Source organism: Coloeus monedula (assembly GCF_965178545.1).
Source record: "Coloeus monedula genome assembly, chromosome: 3".
NCBI classification, from domain to species: Eukaryota; Metazoa; Chordata; class Aves; order Passeriformes; family Corvidae; genus Coloeus; species Coloeus monedula.
Window position 1 is genome coordinate 30151392 of NC_138783.1, and position 23984 is coordinate 30175375.

A 23984-nucleotide genomic window follows, 5' to 3' on the forward strand; every position below is an offset into this window, starting at 1 on the left:
CGGAGCGCCGGGCAATGGGAGCAGCGCGGAGCCGCCCGCTTCTGGTGCGCCCGCCGCGCTTGCATATCCAGCGTGGTGCTTGAGCCGTCAGTCACCAAGCGGTGACGGAAGGTGAAAGGCAGCAGGCTCGCAGTGCCCCGGAGCTGCCTTTCCAAGCCGCGTTGCCGTCTCGCGGCACCGGGCAATGCAAATCCCTGGAGTGTGAGCTTGCTCTCTGAGGATACAGGTTGCGTCTGACCTGACTGTGCAACCCAGAACTGCTCTGTGCCTGATGCACAACGACTCCGGCAGCCTGAGGTGGGCTCTGCCGGTGCCACAGGAAAGTAGTAGCAAAAGAGACTAGAAGAACCTGTAGTTACTCTAGCAGGAGGGGGTAAACGGCAAAATCTACGGGTTTCCCCTGAGAAAAAACATGCTTTTCAACCCTACGCAAACCTACACTTTAGTTTACTTTCAAACTGAGTCAGAAGGAGAAGGCAGAGAAGGAAAGGATTGTGGTTTCTGTGTGCATTTGGTCTAGAAGCTTCTTGCTGCTCTCGATTTGCAGTTTAACATGGATGAGTTATTTGGCTGCAGATTAGATCTGTAGGAGGTACAAAGCTGGTTCTGTGCATAGACTGTAGACCCTGATACACTGAGGAACACAGAGAGAAGCATCTGAGTTGGTTCTGGTCCAGCAGGTCTAGCAGGTCTTGTTGGGGGAGGCACAGCAAAAATATAGAAGATAATTCTTCATGTAATGAGTCTGTACAGTGCTAAATTTACAATCTTCAATCAGCATTAGCACACAAGTTCTCTTATGCTCTCAATTCATCTGACATCTTTTTTTCATCTGCATTTTCTAATAATAAACCAACTATATGTTGGTTTAAAATAAACCTTTGCAGGTCATTCTGTCTTATGTTTGGCAATGAAGTTTCTGTTTGGGACTGGTACCTTTCCAGCCGTATGTTTTCTACTTCATAATCCAGCATTTAAAAATTGCAGTGTGTGTAACTGGTCTCAAATTATCTACAACTGCCAAACATGCTAGAACCAACTCTAATAAAGTAATAAGTAGTAGAAAGGAAAGGAGATCTTTTAGTGGAGATCATTTACAGATGTTACACAGCTCATATTTCCAGCCATCACACTGTTTTCAACACAGCAGTGCAAGCCCTTACATAAGTAATTTAAATACTGCAAGCAATGTTCCTTAGTAACTTTTCAAAGACTGCTTAGATACTGTTGGAGGGCCTCCCTGAAGGGCTGTATGTGCAGGGCTTTATGGAAAAGGGGACAGAGACAGCAGCAAAAAGACAGTGAGTGTTTGGGGTGATATCAATGCCATAGTGCTTTCAGTGGGGTGTGGATGGAGGGAAGGCGGGTCGGAATGGTCTCTTTTCTAAGCCCCTTTTAAGGCCTGCTTGTAGTACCACAGCATTGTAAAGGAGCCTCATGTCAGGCCTGTTCTCAGAAGATACATTGCAGACACAAAGGAAAGATTTCAGATGGGTACGCTCAGGTGAAGAGAAAATGAAAATTTTGGCAATAGCGCTCAGGCACAGTGAAAGACAAGTGAGATGATTGCCTAAGGCAGCAGAGAACATCCTGAGCAGTAAAATGTCCTGAAAAAACAACAAGTTCCAGCAAGAGTCTAGAACCACCTCCCAGGACATGAAGCCAACCTAAAGGTGGTCATCGACATGCTAGATTTAGGAATAGGTTTATGTATAGACTTGCTAAAGATAACAAGGCTTGAACTTAAAACGTAAAAGATAGCATAGGGCAACACAGCTCAACTTTATCGACAGATCCTACACAGGCAAGGGCAGGACTCGAGGTGGCCTAAAGCCCATCAGGATGGGAGAACCTTTGGGGTGCTGTCAAAGGGTTGATGCCATGGCTGGAGTCAGTGTGATGTATGGGATGACCAAAGCCTCACCATGACACGCTGTGGCCTGGAAGTTCACTTGCCCAGCTGTGTTGATCGTGCTGGCACCGCAGACTCCCTGGAACTGGGAAAAGAAGTGAGGAATGCATGTCTGTACAAGCTCAAAGATGACATTTCAAGATAACAGCAAACAGAATAACCAAAAAAGGAACGACCCTGACTATTCATTTGTGATTGGAACAGGAACTGAAACTATGCTCATCAAGAGCCCTGGGTTCACGCTTGATTGGCTTGAAAAGGCTGAGCACAGGGTGTAAGAAAGGAAAAAAGGCAGAAGCCACACACTGTGTGTTGACTGGGACTGGCCACCAGCTGGCAGGTGGACCGACAGCCAGACATCAGCAGGGACACCCCTGATGCCAGCTGCCAGGGAATACAAAATTCAACCCAGCGTGGCTTGAGTGTGGTGAAAACCTTCCTGGGGAAACTGATACTGAAAAGATAGCTCAAACACCATGGGCAAGAGTGATAATTTATGCACCCATGTTATTTGAAGGCTTTAAAACATTGATTGATTGCAACAAAGGGCCAAGTAAACTAGTTTGTTTGGTTTTTTCACTTGGCATACATTTCTTCTGAGAGACTGTTTGGTTACCGTCAAAATTCCAAGGAAACTCCAGAGGCTCATCTGCTGGTGTGTCACACTTATACTGAGCTGGAAAAATACATGGCTCAATAGATCAGGGATAGCTTTAATGATTTCTCCTTGCTGCATTATAAAAAATAACAGTGAAAAGAAGGAAGCAATGCTCAGTTGATGGAATTGCACTTTTTTTTGTTGCAATAAGCAGCACTACCATTGAAGTCCGCAGTAGGGCACAAACCTTCATCAGTCTAACCCTACACTCTTATTTTGTGTGACATGTCAGTGATAGATTTTTAAGCTGCCCATCACCTGAGTTATGCCTTGCCTGTTCTTCAGTCTCAGCTTCACTGAGCTATCCCGGTATCCCTGCTTTCCCTTGCTCCCGTACAGGATATAGCAAATTAAGTTCTGTGCCATCCTTTTAGTTTAGGAGGGATAAAGCTGTTGTTTTTCCATATTCATTACCACATCACTGCAGGCTGCAGTAGATTGGCATGGCCCACACACATTTTCTGCTCCTTTTCCAATGAAAGCAGTGGCGTTACACTCATCCCTTGCTTTAAAACCGAGCAACATTTACAGTGGAGTGATCTGAGCTGTTACATAGCAGGCATGCAAATGAGACTCAACCCTTCCAGCGCCGGGCTGGAAAAGGGCTCTGTGTCTGCATTTCCCGGGGATTTCCGAGGTGCTCTGCTCCCTGTTCACCAACAGATGTCAACACTTTCCTAAAACTACGGGCCGTAGGACTTGCAATTAGGCAAGGTCTAATTTTTAAAAAAATTATTAGCTAGTAAGGTTATGATTTCTTCCGTGCTTCTGTACATGGATTTCTGTTATTTGGTGATTTCATTTATGTGATATGTGCTGTCCTTTTTAGATCCCAGGTATAGATTTTCAAAAATAGTAAAATTAATTATAATTCAGATGTTATTTACCTTTCAAAATGCAAAATTAATTTTAAAATACCTGGTCATGTTTCATCAGCTGCTTTCATTTTTTTCTTTCCTTGTCTTGAAAGCAATTAAGATTACTGGTCTTGTAATGTATGTTTAGACATTAAGATTTTCTATTTCTTTGCATCCCGTTAGCCAGTGAGTGTACCCTAATGTGTCCATGGTAACACCACCAGAAAGGATGGGCAATTCATGTTGTGTTTTTCCTTTTAAACCACAAAAACGTTTTACTAGGCTTGAAAATTGTAATGGTTTGAAACCTATTGCTGTGAAGTGCCACATGAAAATAATGCCAATAACAGTAATTACACGTGGCAATTGCCTGATTGATTCTGCTGCACTTTTACTAAAAAAAACCCCTTTTTTTTAAGGCTTTATCAATTTTCTGTCTATTTCCTAATAACTCTTAGGACTGTCATTGTTAAAAATAAATAAATACTTAGAATAACTTCCTTTGTCATTGCTATCTTGATCTAATTTTGGAGTTCTCATTAATTTGCAACCTAATCTACTTTTTCTTTGGCTCTATTTCCCTTAGACATATTTAACTTTGGTTTTTTTACTTTTATTATGTAACTCTGGAAAGGTTTTCGTAATGTATTTTCCCCTAATTTTGTATTTCCCATGCGAGCTTTCTTGCTTGGCTTCCCCCCACCTTTCCATCCCTTTTCTCCTGCTGTGTCAGAGGAAGTTCAGATTGGATGTTAGGACCATTACAGTGTCCCACTACTGTCACCATAAAAAATGTCTTCCTTGTAGCCAAATCTACGAAATCCAAATCTACCCTCTTTCAGTTTAAAACCTTGTTGCTGATGAAGAGACATAATGAAAATAAGTATTTTTGTCTCTTCAGCAAATGCCAAACATCAGTATTCCTCTCCTTGCTCAATTTGTTGATAAACATGGGAAGAAGCAAGAGTCCACCAATTCCTTACTGCCTACAGACTTTGCAGCATTCTTGATTCTTAGTTATTGTGCAGACAGCCTGGTTGCAAATCTGAAAGAGAGGAAAGACTGGGAAACCCGTGGGCCCACCCTACTGAGGAAGAACAGCCAAATCCCTAGAAATGGTGTGTCTCACTCACTTAGGCTGCCTGTGTTCCTAACAGATGAGACACCTCAGTGCCTCTTTTGTCCTGTACCTCACAGATACTGCACAATCCCATAATTTTTACTCATGGAGGTCCTCCCATGTTTTATAGAGACCTTAAAGACTCACCTGAAAGTGACTGACCACTTAACACACAAAATCTATTCCCATATTCACCCTTAGAGCTCCCCCAGCTCATCTGTCTCACAGATATTCTTCCTGCGTGAACCAAGGGGTATTCATTCCTTTGTATCGTATCTCTTTTGCCTGTGTGTGATGTCTTTTGGACAGCAGATGATGGAATCTTAAGTCTGCATTTAATGAAACCAAATTACCTTCCCATCACATTTTTGTCCCTTTTCCAGAGACAGAAGAAAGGCTAGGAGAGTACTAGTCATCTGGCAGGGTTTATAAATGTTTGCTCCAATACCTACTCTCAGTATTCTCAGCTCTGCAGGGAGTGGGAATCCTCTGGAGGTGAGAGGTGAAAGGGGTAGGAGGGAAGATGAGGAATTGAGAATCTTTGTCTTGAGACACTGTCATGGAGAATTTTTACTTCCACATTAAGAGGGAAGGCAGCTAGGAGCAAGATCTTCCTCTTCCTTCTGTGTGTGCCCAGGTCTAGTGGTTGTTTCCTCCTAATTGATGTGAGAGACAGCAAGCTCAGTCTTCTGCAGCTACCTTCAATTCTTGTTAGACAGGTATGTTCTCTGTCCCCGCTGTTTTCTCCATTCTCTCTCTAGAAAGAGGAGGTAATCTGTAGTTGTGTCTGGTCTGGGTCTGATGTGTGCACTTCTTTCCTTTTCTCCACTCTGAAATGCTAAATACAATTGAAATGGAGAAATTGTGATTACATAGGAATTGGTTATTCTGTTACATGGCCACAGTTGCTTTCAGTCAAGAGAGTTAAAATCCTTTCCAAAACAGCCACACCTTGTTCTAGATAAATGCCAGGGTGCAGCAGTGCTCCTAGGCTGAGAGCATAGGATGTTAGCTTTCAGATCCTGTGATAAGAAGAAAGGTGGGGGCTAAGAAGTTTGCTGAGCTTACATCAAACCTCATCCTGTGGGTCGTCCCCATGTAGAATAACTGAGCATCCCAAGCACAAATACAGGCTGGGTGGAGAATTGAGAGCAGCCCTGCCAAGGAGGACTTGAGGGTGTTGGTTTGACCAGAAGTCCAGCATGACCCAGCAATGTGTGCTGGCAGTGCAGAAGGCCAACCGTGCCCTGGACTGCATCCAAAGCAGCGTGGTCAGCAGGACAAGGGAGGGGATTCTGCCCCTCTGCTCTTGTGAGGCCCCACCTGGGGTAATGCATCCAGCTCTGGGGTTCCTAGTACAAAGAAAATACAGACCTCTTGGAACAAGTCCATAGGAGGCTATCAAGATGATCAGAGGGCTGCAGCACCTCTCCTATGGAGACAGACTCAGAGTTGGGGTTGTTCAGCCTGGAGAAGGCTCCAGGGACACCTTAGAGGGACACCTCAGTAGAGAATTTCTTCCTAACGTCTAACCTAAACCTGCCCTCTTTCAAGCCATTCCCCCTTGTCCTGTCATTACATGCCCTCACAAAAACTCCCTTTCCAGCTCTCTTGTAGCCCCTTTTAGGTACTGAGGATGGTAAGACACTGGCACGAGTTGCCCAGAGGAGCTGTGGATGTCCCATCCCTGGAGGAATTCAAGGCCAGGTTTGATGGGGCTTTGAGCACCTGTTCTAGTGGAAAGTATCCCTGCCCATGGCAAAAGGTTTGAAACTATATGTTCTTTGAAGTCCCTTCCAACCCAAACCATTCAGTAGTTCTGTGATTCTATCATTTAATATGAGCTGCTGAAACTATCCACCTGCTTTTCCTCTCCCCTGCACCATGATGAGTGTGTCAGTGTAGGTACATCGGTATCGAATCCACAGAAGCCACCAAAAAACCTTCCGTATTTTCTGAGGCTGTGTTACTTTGCTGCGTGATTCGTAGTAAAACACCCTAAAGCACTTAGACCTGTAGGGCTTCTGCAAACCCTGGGACACAAAGCTGGGACTCAGACTAAGCCAGCAATCAAGCACTAGGTTACTGGGCAGTGTAGTTTTTATCCTATGTTAATCAGCATCTTTGACTCATCAATCATATGCAAAACAATAGTGGACTCCCGTGACAGTTTTGGTGAAAAACAGAGCTTCTCGGCATATCCAGAGGATGAGCAATATTGTCATTCTTGATCAGGTTGCCGTTTCTAAGCACCCTGAGGCTTGTGACAAATCCAGATCGAGGATGCAGCTTCTCCAGGACTTGCCATTTTCGTGTGTTTGTATGACAAAGATTTGCTTTCAGGGTAGCCAAATATGAAGTGTGCGTGAAGCCTGGTGCTGGCACGGGATGCTGCCAGGGAAAGGTCCACGCCCCTTCAGAGCAGTTCCTTCCCTTGCCGTGGGTGTTGTGCTCAAAGTCGGTCTTCTAAATCCTGAATGACACAAACTGGGTGGGACTGGGTCATACTCCCATACCTCAAAGCCTTCCTGTTTGCACAGCCACAGCCGCCCCAGCTCAGCAGAAGACAGGTTTGGGAAAAAGCTGAGCCAAACTTTCAAACTGAAGGAGCCTTAACAACAGAGTACGTGTCACTCACAGACCTCAAAGGGCTTGGCAATCAAGGTCAGTACACTCTCCTTACTTCACAGGTGGGAAAACAGATGAAACAAAGCTATGGGACAGGGAAATTATTTTCTTGAGATTGTGAAGCAGTTTGGATCAGGGAACTAGGGCATGAATCTCCTGGGCCCAGACCTGCTCTCCCGGGTACTGTGCACCTTACACTCACAGTTATTGCAGGGGAGCTGGTAATCTCCATCATTTTTGCTGACTCTCCTCCCTCTCACAGCGCCTCCTAATACGAAGCACAGGCTTATAGTGCCTAAATAGAGGTAGAAAAGTGCAACTTTGGGATACAATGTTGCAGCAACAGCATGTAGCTCTGTATGTATCCAATTAGGAGCTAAAATGTGAACTTCGTGTTTGAATTACGTTGTGCATTGTGTTGATACAGTCTTTTTATTTTCTCGCTGTTCCTGTGTAAACCACCTCTGCCATACAAGTTCCTAGTAGACTTCCTGGAGCCTCTGGCACTTCCCCTGTTCAAATAAATTGCTAATGGGAAAGTGAATACCTTTATTTCCCTGTTTTCCTCCATGGTGCATAGCAGAATTCGTTGAAACAGTCACTTTGTCTCCGTAATTGTGGTATACTTGTCACTTCTATTTAAATGTGTAAACAGTGTGATAAAGCTAAACAAGCAAACAAACAAACCAAATCCCTGAAAAAATTGTATCCACAAATCTGACTCTTGTTTGTTTGGAGTTCCTACTTGACAACAAAAAAAATTGCTCTATGGGGTTGTTACAGCTGTTCCTTGTTGCTGAGCTTTACTGGAATGGATGTTGGCCTTCTCTCCACCAGGCAGGAGTGTCCTGGAGATGAATCCCTGTGCCACCTACGAGCGGTTAGTGGATGGTGTCGGGCCGTGGGACTTCACTGGAGGTTTTGTTCCCTGTGAGCTGCTCCTTGTTGGAGAGGATGCCTACCCTGTGCTCCTGAGCGCTAAGAAGCAGGTCCTGATTGCTGTTTCACACTATGGGAAAGGCCACATGGTGGTCGTTTCCCACGAAGGAATCCTGAAGGACCCTAAGTTCTCCCAGTTCCTCAGAAATGCTGTGGAGTGGCTCAAGCCTTGCCCAGAGGCCCTGGTTGGGGTTCATCCTAAGTTGGATTCCCTGTCCCAGGTGCTGCTCGGGGCTGGCACCCGAGTGCAGGCAGGGGCAGAGCCCAGCCCCTCCATGGGGGTGTTCTGTATGGATGCCTATGACACCTCCCAGGCCAAAGGCATTGTGGAATTTGTCAAAGGAGGTGGAGGGCTGCTCGTTGGAGGCCAAGCCTGGTACTGGGCGAGTCGACATGGCAAGGAGAAGGTGCTGTTCGAATTCCCTGGGAACCAGGTGACCAGTGTGGCTGGCGTGTACTTCACAGGGAACACCGTGGAAAAAGGTGTCTTCAAAGTCGCCAAGAAGATTCCCAAGATCCCATTAGTTGTCCCGTGAGTATCTGAATTGCTCTCTCTTTAAACCTCTGATCAGGTTATGCAGGTGAGTTGTTTGTACAAGATTTGGGAGGTGAGAGGTGAGGGTGATGGCGAGTGCTGCTTCTTTAATAGCCAGGATGGAATTGTTGCCTTCCAGTCTAAAGGGGACCTTCCCATTCTTTGCAACTGGAAAGAATGCTGTCTTCAGCTGCTTCCAGGTCAGCTGTGCCAGGCCCAGGGAAACCATTCAAGGGGAAGGAAATGAGGGGAGCCATCTTTTAGAGCAGCCTGCTTGATCAAATGTACCTGAATGAAATGCAGCAAAACAGGAACAGGAGGAGAAACTCCTCTCTTGCTTTCCACACATCTCTACATTTAGGGCAACTTTCCCACAGCTGAAAACCAGGTTGGAGATGAAGCAGCAGACCAGCTCTTGGGGCCAGGCACTGGCTGACAGCTGCTAAACCTGTTTAGCCTGTTCCTTGCAGGTAAGACCCTGGAGCTGGTCAGAGCTGAGGCTGGGTGCCTCCTCCCTTCTCAGCTTCTGACATAGGCTGTGGGCAGGAAATCTCAGTGTCCTGGTTTGTTTGGGATTCCAGCCTGGCCCTTTGGGTCCAAGATTATCAGGTGTAAAACTAAGGGCTGTTACAACTCATTGTACAGCTGACCAGACACTGGAGTCCTGGATGTTGCCCTGCCATCTTCCTCCCCTTGCCAATGGCTATGCCAGGCTCTTTCTCCTGCCACTTTCTGCTGAGTTACACAAGACACAGCAGGTTCTCCAAGGAGCCTTAGTGCTGCTGCACTTCCTCTATGTGGCAGCTTCATTTCACTGCAGTGAAAGCCACAGCAATTACAGTAAATCTCCCTACAAGTCTTTCCTTCACAGCCTTTTCCTTGTGGATATAGAGCACTAAATTTCTAGTATTTTCAAACAATTAATGGAATTTGATACCTTTTGTTGTTTACCAGTAAAGGTCATAGAGAGCTCTGCTGTTGAATTCAGTGAAATGCTTAGGACACAGCTAACAAATCAGGTTGCTTAATTAAAATTTGCTGGTTGCTTCTTGTTACCACCTGCACTGCACAGGCATGTTCCCACTGCTTCACGTACAGGGCATGGAAGAGGGAGAGGGGAGACGAGTTCCGAAGAGAAAAATTACATCACAATTAACAAGACTGCAAATGATAACTAAGGGTGAATTACAACCTTGTTTGGTTGTTTTTGTGGGGATTTTGTTTGAATCCAAAACAACAGGGAAATTTAGATCTCAGATTTCTGTGTAATGCAACAGCTCTGTACATCTGGGTCTTCCTGCCAGATTTGTGTGCAGAGAATCAGACTTCAGTCTGAGGCAGGGGCTGTGCCATATGCCTGGGCACATGCTCTGTGTGACAAAAGGTCTCAATAAAGTAATAATCAAAGAAGAGCTGCAGATTTAATTCCTGTCCTGCGGGCATGAAGAAGGGCAGCATCATTTATTCTCACTGAGTTGGCTGCAATGGCCGTGTAACAACAGATACTTCACAGGTGCTGAGGGAAAAGTGTTTGGCAGAACCAAGCGAAAATGTACACAGAGCAAATGAGAGTAATTCAGCATGTCTTTCTCCACAGTGACATATAGGAGTTATATGGAAATAGCAGAGATAAGAGAGCCTTGCACAGCCTAATTTCTTTTTGTTGTGGAGACCAACAATGTGAGCTAACTGAGGTGTATGTGTTAAGGCTCTAATTCAACTTCTAGTCACTCACTCTTTGTCTAGCCGTGTGTCTGCCTGTCCGTGTAGCCCATCTGTCCTAGCACTCCTTTCTTCAGTTCTCAACAGTGGCAGAGCTTGGGAAAAGACACAGAAATGTTTTGGGCTTGCCTAGCTTGTAAAGGCTAGGGTGGGGCAAGTAGAGAAAGTTTCTCTTAAAGGAGGTATGCCAATTCCCACATTATGTCCAGTTTAAACCTGCAGTTTTAAAAATATGAAGGGTCTGATTTTTGAGTTTCTACAATGTGTTTAGATTTTCAAGTGGCTCTTCAAAGTCAGAGGTCTAGAAGCTTCCTTTTGACCTATTCATTCCTTTTTTTAAATGAGGGCTGAGATACCTACAGATTTGCTTGGCTGTAAAAACTGAGGCTTTAAAAGGAGAAAAATGAGGTATTGATGAATATTTTTTTTTTTTTTTAATGGAAGAACTGACAGCATGATGTACTGGGATGGAGGAGAAAGAAGAGGCAAGGATGGCCACTGAGAATAGCTCAGTTGGTTAGAGCACAGTGCTAATAATGTCAAGGAGGTGGCTTTGATCCCTGTATGGGGCACTCGTTTAAGAGTTGGACTCAGTGATCCTTCTAGAATCTAGATCCTTCACTCAGAATGTTCTGTGAAATCAAGAAAAGAGCTCCTTAAGTTTCAGCTATGACACCAATTATTGTGTGCCAAGGATTCTGGGCAGGGGGCTAACCTGGACCTCTCTTGGCTCTGCAGGCACCAGGCCAACCTGAGCCTTGATGCCCAGTCCCTCCTGCGCGGTGTGTCGGAGCTGGATTTGACGACGGGGGGCATCCCCTCCACCTTGCTGGTGCACGGAGCCCTCTCCTTCCCGCTGTGCCTGGACAGCTCCCACCGCTGCCTCTTGGCTGCCGCACGCTACGGCCGCGGCCGCGTGCTGGTGGCGACCCACGAGAGCCAACTCTTCTCCCCAAAGCTGGCCAGATTCCTGCTCAATGCTGTCTCCTGGCTGGATGCCGGGAGGAAGGGGCTGGTGGGGGTGGATCCCCGCCTGAAGGCGCTGTGCGGCCTCCTGTCTCAGGCAGAGGTGAAGTCGCAGGTGTCCCAGCTGGCAGGCGGCTTCAGCGTGTACTGCTGCTCTTCTTACAGCGACGGAGATGCCGAGAGGATCCACGCGTTCGTGGCAGAGGGAGGTGGCCTGCTCATGGGGGGCCAGGCCTGGTACTGGGCTTCCCAGAACTGTGGCAAAGCCGCTGTGGCAAAATATCCTGGCAACAGGATCCTGAACCGCTTTGGGCTGAGCCTCCTGGGGCAGAGCGGCCGGGCAGCCAAGTACCCGCCCGTGGGCCCGGGGGAGCACTACCATTTCCGCAGGGCGCTCCTGCTCTTCAGCACGCAGCTGCAGGAGCGCCGGGAGCTCACGGAGCCCCTGAAGGGCTGGCTGCCCCGGCTGGCACAGGACTGCGCTGCCTTCCTGCACATCCCAGCCCACGACTGCCCGGCGTATGCTTCGCTCCACCGCATCCTGACCAAAGTGCTCAAGAGGAGTGGGATCCCTCAGGTCAGCAGGCACTGCCCGGTCAAGAGCAACTCCAAAGAGGCAGTGCTTCTCTGCATGGCGACCGAGCTGTCCCTCACCATGACAGACTGTGGGGCCCTGCTGCAGAAATCTGCTGCTGGGGTCTGTGCCCTCCCTGTCACTGTGGAAATTGATGGCACAAACCCAGGTGAGGAGTTATCTCTCTTCCTATCAAGGCATCCTGTTGCTGGGAGCAAGCAGTGGGGTGCCTGCCCTCAGTGTGCCTGTGTCTGTGGATGCCTGAACGTGGGCACAGATGTGCAATTTCAGCTTGAGAGGAGGCTGACCTCAGTGCAGTGGCAAACAGGCTCCTTTTGTGGCCAGCCCTGATGTCAACACCCTGAAACATCCCATGGAAGTCCTGCTTCCTCCCTGTTGGTGCACAGGCACTGGCTGGAGAACCCCTAACAAGTGCCACAGGGCACCTGCACAGCACAATGGCTTTGGCAGGAAAGCTTCTCTGAGAAACCTTGGACTCCACACTGCAGGTTCCTGTTCCTGTAGTTGTGCTGATACAGCTGTCTATGGAGCCATCCTACAAAGAGGTGGGAGTTAGAAACAAAAGGTTTATTTGTTATCTAGGTAATTTCTGCCTGAGTTATAGCACAGTCCCACAGCTCAGTGTATCAGCACAACAGAAGGAAGATTTGGTTTTGAGGGTGAAAGAGGCTGGAAGTATGGTGGGAATTTCTTGGGTTGACACCATCACTGAAGCCAAGGTATTGAGTAAATACACCATTAATGATTTATCTAAGCTTAGGCCTTGTACCTGTATCAGCTTGCTGAGATTCCTGCTCACAACTGATATGTTTAAACTCTGGGTTAAATTCCACTAGTAAGCTTTATCCCCTGGAGATTTTTTTGGTATTAGAATATGATTTAGAGGAGTTGTTTCCAAATTGTTCTAATGAGCTAAAGGAGGCTGTTCTGGAATGGCAATGTCTGAGTGCTGTGGCTGTGCAGAGAGAAAAGTTGTAGAATAACTTCTCACTGGTTTTAACACTAATGAGTCAGGACAAAAGCAGAAAATACTCAGAATTTGTGTCATTTCACATAAACAAAAAAGAAAGAAAAGCTAGCAAACCCTGTGCACCATTTCAAAACTGCCTTTCCTGCAAATTCAGCAAAACTGAGATGAACTGGTAAAACACTGTGATATAGTCTAATTTGCATTTTTCCTTGGATTGGGTTGTGCTTGACAAAACTGGTCCTGCTTTCTTGGATGACAGGAAAGGTTGTAAGCTGGGTGCTTAATGACAGTTCAGCTCTTTTTAGGACTTCTGGTGTTTGGTTTGAAATACGCCTAAGTAAACTTTATGTCAGAACTAGGGAGTGGAATCTGCCTGATCAGTACAATAGAGATGGATCCATTTTGCACTGTAAATTCTGTAAATTGCAAGTGTTTAAAGACATTCATGCTGAGGAGACTTGCATTTCTGTGGGAAGACTGTTTAGAAACATGCTGAATTCTAGTGGCACCCTTCTTACAGGTACACCTAGCACAGAATCATCTTTTGAGGCTTTCTCATCACTTCAGTCAGCTAGAAATGACAATTCTTGTGGGCTCCAGTTTGTGCTGGACTAGTCACTAAGGAAAAATGTGATGCCGCTGTTAGTCTGTTATTTGGGAAATGTTTTATGACCATTACAACTTCAGCCATGTTCAATACCACCACAGTTGGCACCTCTCAAGAGGGCTTTAGGATAAGAGGATCTGAGTGTAGGAGGTGTTGAGGTTTTGGCTTCTTTTTTTTCCCCTTATTTTTGAAGGATACTAGTAAACACATTTAAGCTTTGCATCTCCAGAGGTTTAAATCTGGGTGGGCTTGCTTGCTGATGGTGTGATGATTTTGTTCATTTCTTTGAAACTGTTTTTGATAGGTTGGGTAAATGCGAGATGGTTCTGTGAGTGCAGAGCAAGGGAAAAGGAAAGGATGGAAGATTATTCTTCTGTTGCAACTTGAAATCTCCAGGATCTCTGATGGTCTGGACAAGGAAGTGCTTGACCGTTCAGGACTGTTCTCTTACGTTTTAGGAAAGACAGCCTGGAGGAGCACAGGACTCTACCTCCCCGAAGGGCACACAGCAGTTATAACCTGCCCTTGCCTGGTGGTCGGTGCTGGTCTGAAGGTAAGCTCGCTCTGCCTGGCATTGCTTTACACCTGTGTATTTGTTGGTTGAGCGCTCAAATATAGCATGGGGAAGGGTTTTCTCCTTAATGGCTTTCTCCTTAATACCTTTCCCGCCCTTTCCTACTGCTGCCACCCTGTGGCACTTTAAATGCTTTGGCATCATTTTTTCACCTTGTGTCCTCACGCTTTGCTTTTGCATTCCTCCTGCTCTGTGTGCTGGTGGGATAATTGAGTGTGGCTGCTGCTTGAGGGCTGTTGGTTTTTTTTCTGTTACGGTACAAAAAAACCTGATCAAGGTGATTTTCAGGTCCGAGATAAGTACTTGGGCCCTTCTATGAACCAAACTTGATTCCATCTCTCCAGATCTCTCATAAATTCCTTTGATGGTGCTGTCACTACTGCTCATGTAGATGTATCCAGATGAGATAGGCACTATTACTTGGGATCCTGTTCTCTGCAGAATACAGCAGAGGTAAATGTTTATCTGCTTGGATATTTTTTGCAGCGACCTTTCTGCAGCTGAAATGCAAAGTTAACTCAGGTGCTTCTGTCTGATCCTGAAACCATATGCAGTCTGTTTTACTGTGAGAGCTCTAAGGAAGAGGCACAATAAAAGAAGCCAGCTGTGACCACATCTCTCCAACTCGTGTTATAGGAAGTGACTTGGATGCTGGTGAAGGGTGGAGGAATGATCAATGCAAGTGCTGTGCAGTGGAAGAAGTCACTGCAGTACCCTGACCTGCTGGTGAAGGATGTAGTTGAGCCAGGAATACTAGAAGTACAGCTGTAAGACTGTCTGAGACAGGGCTAACATTAACTTTACCTTTTCTTTTTTACTGTGTTTACTGCTTTTGGTCACCATAGGCTGAAAACTTGAACTAGGCTGGAGTCAGAAGGCTGCTTCTGTGTGCATGCTCTGCAGGGACAGTGCTGCAGTGGAGAGCTCAGGGTGCTGAGGTCACCTGCCAGGCCACACTGGCACACCTTTGACCAGCTGTTCCTACACTTCTGCTTGCCAGGTGCAGGTTGGGTGTCACACAGATGACCTCTCTCAAGCCAAGGAGCTGAAACGGGCACCAGTGGTAATACGAACCTGTGATGTTGCCTGCCAGAAACAATCCATTTCCTGCCTCTGGGGTGGCCTCATTTACATTGTGGTACCAGCAAAGAGTGTCCTGGGGAATGTGCCCATCACGGTGGAAGGGGCAGTCAGAGCTCCTTTCTTCAAGCTTGGTAGGTTTGTTTACCTTGGTGCTTTTTGCCCAAGGGCTGCTCACAGATGCCATTGTCCCAGTGACTGAAAGTAAAGATTGTGCTGTGCTTAGGAAGGTCTTAGAAATACTTGGATTTAGGAATACCCAGATTTATTTTCCTTGCTATGTTGTCCTCTGGGATTCCCATTTTTCTACTCATTTTTAAGAAGAGTAGAAGGGAGGTCCCCAGGAGCCACCAACCTGTCAGTCCCAGCTCTGTGCCTGGGAAGATCATGGAACAGATCCTCCTAGATTATATGCTAAGGCATGGAGGACAGGGAGGTGATTTGGGACAAGCAGCATGGCTTCACCAGGGGTAAGAAAGATGGGGACAAACCCTTTAGCAGGACCTGTTGCAATAGGACAAGGGACAGTGGTTTTAAACTAAAAGAGGATCAATTCAGACTACGTATAAATAAGAAGCTTTTCCACCACGAGGATGGTGGAACACTGAAACAACTTGCCCAAAGAGGTGATGGATCCTTCATTCCTGGAAACATTCAAGGTCAAATTGGGCAAGATTCTGAGCAACGTGATCTAGTTGAAGATGTCCCTGCTCATAGCAAGAGGGTTGAAGAAGGTGTCCTTTAAGATCTCTTCCGTCCAAGCTACTGTACAGTTCTATGAATCTCTGCTTCTGGGTAAGTCATTTAGTCACTCTGAGCCTGCTATGTGGCTGGGAGTAGGTGAAAGAGCTTTCACAAAATGGGCATGGTTTGTCCACACCAACATTTCTTGGAGGCTGGAGTTGTTATTTGTGATGGAAACCGTTGTGCTTGGGAGAGGGAGACTGATCTCTGCCCCAGCAAAGCATTCTTTGTGCTTTGCCTGCACTACTGTGCCCCCGTATGGACATTCCTAGGCCCTACAAGACATCTCTGCTGAATGTCCCGTGTTTCCAGCTCTTCTCTTCTCTTCTCTTCTCTTCTCTTCTCTTCTCTTCTCTTCTCTTCTCTTCTCTTCTCTTCTCTTCTCTTCTCTTCTCTTCTCTTCTCTTCTCTTCTCTCTCAAACTGAACAGAACTAGGGTTGTTATGTGAAACAGTGAATCTCTGCTGGACAAAAAGAAATTAGATACTGGAGAAACTTGATGCTTCTTGTTCTCTGATACAAACCAGGGATCTGTTCTTGCTATGCTGTTCTGTCATATGCCAGTCCTTTTCTATTTCCTACCTATTAAAGAGCCTGAAGAGACTTCCCAAGAACAGATTGAGGACTGGCTGTTTAACAGCCACCACCCTCAGTCACGCAACTACCACATATTGTTTTCCAAGAAATTTTCATGGCCATGGTCTCTTTCTCCGACCTTGACCTCTGTGAGCATACTCCAAAGTCAGAATTGTGCTTAACTCGTTTTCTGTGTTGTTGCTGTAGGGGAGACCTGTGAAAGGCAGTGGGAGGCCTGTATCCGGCACTACCCTGCTCCCTGGGCAGAGCTGGCTGTGGAGAATCTCATCCTGACAGTGCCATCTGACAGCATCCACCACATGGAGAACCCACGGCCGCTGCTGACCCTGTGGAACGAGATCATGGTGGCGATAAGCAAGTTGGCAGCCATACCAGCAAAATTCCCAAGGCCAGAGAGGATTGTAACAGATGTCCAGATCTCATGTGGTAGGTACATTGCCATATGGCCTTCTCCAGGGCTAAGAGGCAAGTGGCCTCTAGCAGCAGTGCCTGTTCCTTCAAGGTTATTTTGCTAAAACCAGACTGGGAACATATGTGAGGTGTTAAATGACTGTGACCCTTGCATAATTGTGAGCTACTCCATCAGGGTGGAAACGTGGTAAGGCAGAGCTTGAAAAACATACTGACCTTTCTGTATGCTGCTCTCAAAATTGGTGCTGTCTCCTCAGCTGTTCTCCTGTTGGGGTGTGTTATGATGCAGAGCTGCTGACTGCAGTGGCTTTAGCTCACATGTAGTTACTCATTCTCCCTCCTGAATGCACTGCAGAGCCAGTACAGCTGGGAAGCAGTGACCTGATTTCTATTTTTTCTCTGGCTCAGCCACAGGACTGTTCACAGGACAGTTAAACCTCTGGGTGCCAGCTTGCTGGAGGTGGGCTCACAAAGGCTATTGTGGGCAAAGCTTAGCCTGAAAAGATGTGTGCCTGAGATGACAGCAGTGGGGGAGTAGATATGGTATTGCTGTCAAAGGCCAGGAGTGTGTATTTTTGCAGCTGACGTTCCCCCACTCCAGCTTTTCCAGTTATGAACTGAATGCCTTCGATCTAGAATCAAATTATATGGTAAACATGGAGCTTCACAATAAAAATTTTGCTCAGTTTTTTTCCAAAATAAACCATTTAAATTCTTCATCCCACAATGAGACAAGGGCTTGGCATGAGCCCTGATGCCCTAAACTTTTGCTAAGCAACAATGGAAAGAATTTGTGGCACATCTTGGGAGTGTTAGGTTCTGCTATGCTGAGCAAATGCCAGTTAAAAATATTATTGTCTACAGACATAAAATTTCTTCTGGCTTGGGTGGACTAAATGGTTTCACTCACATTTCTGGATCTGAACTTTTTGGGTGCTAGTGATTGCTAATTGCATATATCCCTCTTATTAAAAAAGAGGAAGCTCAAGATCTTCACTAGTTCCTGCAGAAAACAGTTCCAGGCCGTTCATGTTCATGTTCACTAGTTCCTGCAGGAAGAGGGTTGCCATTCCTGTTCACTCACCAGGCTGCCTCTGTGTGAAGGGCTGCTTATCCCCTGCTACAACAGGTGTTTGAATTTGGGGGCATTGCTCTTGCATGAAGTTTTTGGAATCTTCAAGAAGGAGGACCAATTAGGGAAGAAGACACCAAGGAGACATAAGTTAAAAGCCCTTTCAGTGCAAGTTTCTTGCCTAGCAACCTGCTGGGAAGTTGTTTATGGAATAGCTATCCTGCAAGGTTACAAACAGGCTTAGGTATGATGGGCTTTGCAGCTGTTAGGCAAGACAAACTGTGTTTTCCATGTGTCTCATCCACACCACTGCCACTGGAGTGCAGGCCTGTAGTATTCCCACCCTGCACAGGAGCACTCAAGGAGTGCCATGGTGCTGAATCACATTATTGCATGGTTGTGTTGGTGTCAGCTATGCTCAGCCTGTGAGAGTCCAGGTGTGTTCTGGGCAATGGCCAGGCTTTTTTCCTCATCCTAAAACCTCAACTTCAGTCCAACCATGAGTGTACATTTATGTATAAAAAGGAAAAGCAGGTGAAGCTCTGCTTAACTGATGGTTCAGTCCTGCCTTTACTTGTTGGACTGTTGTTAGGGTGACTATTTGTTAGGGTGAAATTTGATATATTTCCTTATGTCACACTAGGAAAAGTTGGTCATTCATGGTAGTAAAAAAAATGTTATTTGTGAGAGGGAGGAAAGGCACTAGAGAAATGAAAAAAATAAAATAATAACTTATGTCTCAGAAGCACTGAGGTGAGCACTTACTGGTACATGTTGTTACCTGTCTCCTGCAGGCTGGATGCATGCTGGCTACCCCATCATGGGCCACCTGGATTCAACGAAGGAGATGTTAGATGTGAAGCATATGAAAACTACTGGTCTTTGGGGTCCCATCCATGAGCTGGGACACAATCAACAGCAGCAGGCATGGGAGTTTCCTCCTCACACCACAGAGGCCACATGCAACCTCTGGTCTGTCTATGTTCATGAGGAGGTGCTGGGCATTCCCAGGCATCAGGCCCACCAGGCACTCAGGCCACAGTGTCGGAAGGAAAGGATAAAAGACTATCTGAAGAAAGGTGCTCAGCTGAAGGACTGGAATGTGTGGACTGCTCTGGAGACATACCTGCAGGTAACGGGGAAAAGTGTGTGTGTGTTCTTAGTGCAGTCACTGAAGCCTGTGTCAGAGGGATGTCTGCAGCCTGGTGGCTGTAGCTGTGAAGCCTTGTAAGTGTTTCATTACTGTCAGGGTTTATCTTGGGCCCAGAAAGCACCTGAGAGGTAAACAGGCTGAGTGCCTAAAGCTGATGTCTCCTGAAAACCTTCCTTTGCCAGACTTGGGCTTAGCCACTCAGGGAGATGGCTTAGTGCTATGTGCTAATCTTTCTCCCTGGAAGAGAAACAGGAACTGCTGCTTGTTATGCAACATAGGAAAAGGAGGATCAAACTTGAGCACAGCTCTTTAATCCAGGGCAGATTTCCTGTGGGATAGTGGGCTAGTTGTCAAAAAACCTTGGCACTGTAAAGTGTCTAGAAAAGCCAGGCTTTGAACAGTCTCCTGGTGAGTTCACACACGAAGAGGAGGGTGTTCATATCATTCAGTGCACTGGGTGGAGCCAGTGTAGTCCATCAAGTGACAAGAGGATGGGCTCAGTTTATCCTCCTGCACAAGGAACTGGATCCCTCACTGTGGTCGAGACTAAAACATGAACCCTGTCCTAGATTAAAGTGCATTCTCTCGGGAAGCATGCAAGAGAGATTTCCCCCTTTCCCTTAATCCTCCTAGAAACGATTAGCCTAATGGAGAGAGCACTCAACCTGATTTTAACTGGGACTGCAAAGCAGATGTCCATTATGATAGCTTGAGCTACTGACTGTTGTGAGGTGAGTATCCCTCAGCTCCCTTGTCTGAGAGCTCTCACACTTCATATGAGCAAAAGAGTATTTACCGGAGGAGTATTGATCCTGCTTTTTCCACATCCTGGAGAAGCACCTGGATCATCAAGCTGAAGAGTCAACCTCTGGGGGTTTTTTTGGTGAAATGAGTAACAAAATATTTATACAGAGTGAAACAGTTTTAAGAGGAGAATTTTTCCCACAATACCTTACCAGTTTGGCCACAGCCTCACTGCCTCACCCACACTTATAGGCTGTGATTTCCCATCTCCTATCTGGTTCCTAACAGGACTGCTGGAATAAATGTGACATGAAAGAACAATTCTAATTCTGCAACAGCAGTTTTTCTGTAAGAATTCCTTTTGTTCTTATTCTTAGCCAAAGCATGCCCTGTTCATAATCTCTCCTTCCTGTTTTCTCAATACTCTTTGTTCTCCTGTGCTCCTTCTTTCTAGCTATTCTGTGCCCCCTCTGATGCTTTTTCACTGTCCCCAAAGCAGCAGCTTATGTAATAGGTTGCTGACACTTCTGGCTACTCCCAATGTATCTTTGATCTCTGTTTGTTTTGGGAGGCCAGTGTAATGGGGAGGTATTTTTCTGTACTTTAGTGCTGTTAGTTATGTTCTGAAGCCTGAAAGTTGGATGCTTTCATCTAAATTTACATTCGTTCTAAAAGACACTGCAGAGGCCTGTGGAATTTTCTACTGTGTGTAACACAGGAATAATGTCAGTGAAATGATAACTTAATTGTTTTTACACTGTATTCTTTTCCATCAGTTGCAGGAAGGGTTTGGTTGGGACCCCTTCACCCACCTCTTCTCAGACTACCAGAAAATGTCCTCCATCCCAAAAGACAACACTTCTAAGATGAACTTGTGGGCACAGAAGTTTTCTCAGCAGGTGAATAAGAATTTGGCTCCATTCTTTACAGCCTGGGGATGGCCTATCAAGAAAGAGTTGTCTGTGGAACTGTCCTCTCTACCGAGCTGGGAACAGGACCCAATGAGATCCTATAGACCATAAAGGAAAACTACCTAAATCTTGATTCTCATACTAGCTATGGCCTATCTTTTTCTCCTTGTGTACTACATGATAGCTCACTATGTGCTCGGATTTATGCTGGATTCTTCAGCTTCCTGCTGCCAGTGGAGGCCAACCCCAACAGAAATTCAACAGGGATCAGCAGACCAGCAACCACCTAAGCTATCTTCTGAAGGGTTAAATAATCAATGAGCTTTGTTCTGGGTTCTTCACCTCAGGAGGAATGTAATTCTGAGTCAATTCAGTTCCTGCAGAACCTTTCTCTGATGTAATGGAAGTTTTCAGGGTGGACCAGTCACTGGACCAGTTTCAAGGACTTTACCATGAGAGTATAGATCTTTAAAGCAAATAGGAGCCTCCACAATGTTGTATTCTTAAGTTATAATCTCAGTAGCATGAGATTTTCACTATTATAATAATAGTGAAATATAATAAAATCTCAAATTTTTAATTCCTCTAATTATGCAGAACTTCCACACCTATGTGAAAGTGGCCTTATAATGCTTATATGCAGGTTATATAATGCATAGTTGATGCTGAAATGCTGTAGGTTTCTTCCTACATTCTATGTCTGTGTGACCCAACAACTGTATTTATGTGAACAAGTCAGTTTTAAGTTGTAGCTGTCCCTCAACCATAGCCCGACATCAAGATATATGCTGATGAAGGAGGGAGAGCGGAAACAGGGAGGGGATTTGATTGTAGTCAGTAATGGTTTAACTTGTGGACTCATCAAAGGTTAAAATACAGGCACTGACCTGACAGCCTGAGGGAGCAGAGGGAAGGGAGGCAACAGTTCATCAAGACAGAGGACCAGCCTTTTCCAAGGTGCAACAGAAGTTCATGTTACTCCCATCTCTTTCATAATTGCACAGCTATTATGGAGTGTGGAAAGCACATTAACGCTTAGCCTAAGAGCTCACTAGTCCCAGCCTATTCCTTATGTATCATTAATAAATTTAAAAAGTCACTGTAGACTTGCAACTTTTGTATGTGGTCCTATTTTCATGTCTCCGTGCCCAGTAAAAAAAGGCCTAAATAGAACTGACCTGAATAGAAGTGGCCTTAGTGGTAAAGTTGTTCAGAGTTGAAAGAGACCACCATGGAAGTCTCCAGTCTATGGTGTGGCCTCATATATGTCATAGTGCCAAAGAAGGGCACATTAGGCCAAATATCAGTCACAATTAAAGAGTCTGTGCAGCCTCTGTTCTTCAGGCTTGGTAAGTGGTCCCAAAATCTGTCTGAGAATAGCAGGAGAATGAAGAGGCATGTCTGTATTTATGGCTTACCCATATTTTCCTGGGGTTTTGTGGGTTTTCTTTTTGTGGTCATGTGTGTAGAAAATGTCAAAATATGTAATGTCCCGGGAAAGTCTTTGCATTAAGCTTCACATTTCTTAGCTCAGAAGGTATATTGATAAGACCTTCAATTAGGAATTAATCTCTTTCCATGTTCCCAGTATAAGCATGTCTGAGACACCTTTAAAGCGGGTTGATATTAAAAACTGAATATCATCAACATGCAGCAACAGCAGATGTGGGGTCACCAAAGATGACTGGAGCACTTGCCAGCATCCCAGGATCTCCCTGTGATTCAGTTAAAACACAGTTACATCCAGATTAATTTATTATTTCTGAGGCCATGTGAAGGGGTTTACCTGTGATGATTCTCCTCTTTCTTCACATTTAAAAGATCTTTTTGAGTTGGCTGCCTTTTTTCACCTGAATGCTGAATTAGGGGAAACTGACATCTCTGCCTGGTGCTGAGCCATCTGTCAGTACAGCCCCCTGGGCTGAGCTGGCCACAGGAACGTCATCCTGACAGTACCAGCTGCTGATGTACACCACACTGGCAACCCAGAGTCTGCTTCCCATCTGCAACAAGATGATCAATGCAATTGCCAGGCCAGCAGCCATCCCAGCAACTTTTCCAAGACCAGAAATGATGGTGGCAGATGTCCAGATATCTCATGGCAAGTAGAATAACTGGGACATTTTGTCTTTATCTGTGATGGGTATTTGTAAGGGAAATACACAAGGCAGTAACGTTATCACAAGACCACGCAGATCCTCAAATCAGCAGATAATTCCAACATATTCAAGCAGACTTCTGGAGAGAGTAAGGATCTTCTGTGAGTGTCAAGACCTTGTATGCGAAAGTAACATATTCTGCTGCAGAATTTGTCACTGTAAAACCCAGTGGAGGGAGGCTGGCCATCAAGTGACGTGTGTACCGTATCATGTTCATCTCATTACTGTGGGAGTGAATTTATGCTCATTGCAGCAGAAAGAAGGGAAACACAGGTAGTTGGTTTAGGCAGGACAAAGGAGACTTTGAAACTTGAATTAAGACATGCAACAGACACATGGGCAGCCTACTATGTAATAAGACCCTGATGTCAGCAGGCATAAGATTGCTTCCATCAGTGGGTGTCGGTGATTGAAGCATGGACCCAGACGGGCAGGGAATCTGAATTGCTTATTCAAAGGAATGAGTTGGTTTTATACACTTTTCTAAGGCACTGTATTTCCTTGTATGGTGTGACCTATCCCGTGTTACCACATCAGCAACACACTTTCTCAATGTTCTTCTATGGGATGATCACTCACTGTTCACCTGTGTATCAGCTTCTGGCAGGCTCCTCTCCATAAGGGTCTGCCATGTGACACCTCCTTCCCCCAGGGTCTGGCAGAGACAGGCCTCTCTGTGCCACCATGTGCTCCTTTGTGCTGCCATGTGCCTCTGCAGGCAGTTTTACAGCTCACAACCCAATTCTATCTTATAATTCCCCATAAGTGGAGAAGTGAGGGCAGTGGTAGGGGGAAGAGTTGGTTGTAAGCAGCATTTTGCTGTCTGTCATTTAAGAAACGTGCTGTTCAAAGACAATTCAGTAAGCCAGTGGAACTGAAGTTTGTTATGAGTGATAAGGAAGCTCCTAAAGGCCAAGTCTCAGAATTATTTTCAATTAATCTTTGTTGAAGTATTGCACTTTTGTCAGTAGGATTAGCAGGTACTTTCAGCTCTACTTGACTGCAGCACTAGAGGTGTTTTCTACCACTT

General features: G+C 45.7%; 1 protein-coding gene across 1 annotated transcript; it reads left to right on the plus strand.

Annotated features, from left to right (window-relative positions):
* The first annotated feature begins 7092 nt into the window (after positions 1-7092).
* Positions 7093-21730, plus strand: LOC309571281 (TRPM8 channel-associated factor 2-like). Its single transcript, XM_082278650.1, has 8 exons — positions 7093-7211; positions 8013-8646; positions 11110-12080; positions 13968-14062; positions 15084-15297; positions 16691-16930; positions 18782-19119; positions 20661-21730. Exons 2-8 carry the CDS (start codon positions 8030-8032, stop codon positions 20904-20906), a joined length of 2721 nt encoding a protein of 906 aa, XP_082134776.1. The 5' UTR covers positions 7093-7211; positions 8013-8029; the 3' UTR covers positions 20907-21730.
* Positions 21731-23984: the final 2254 nt, after the last annotated feature.

What these genes read in the sequence shown, in the direction of transcription:
- LOC309571281 (XM_082278650.1), top strand. Translation starts at nt 8,030, where the DNA reads ATGAATCCCTGTGCCACCTACGAGCGGTTAGTGGATGGTGTCGGGCCG. An exon ending in AAGATCCCATTAGTTGTCCC is followed by an intron (nt 8,647 to 11,109) that starts GTGAGTATCTGA and finishes TTGGCTCTGCAG; the next exon opens with GCACCAGGCCAACCTGAGCC. An exon ending in AGATGTCCAGATCTCATGTG is followed by an intron (nt 16,931 to 18,781) that starts GTAGGTACATTG and finishes TGTCTCCTGCAG; the next exon opens with GCTGGATGCATGCTGGCTAC.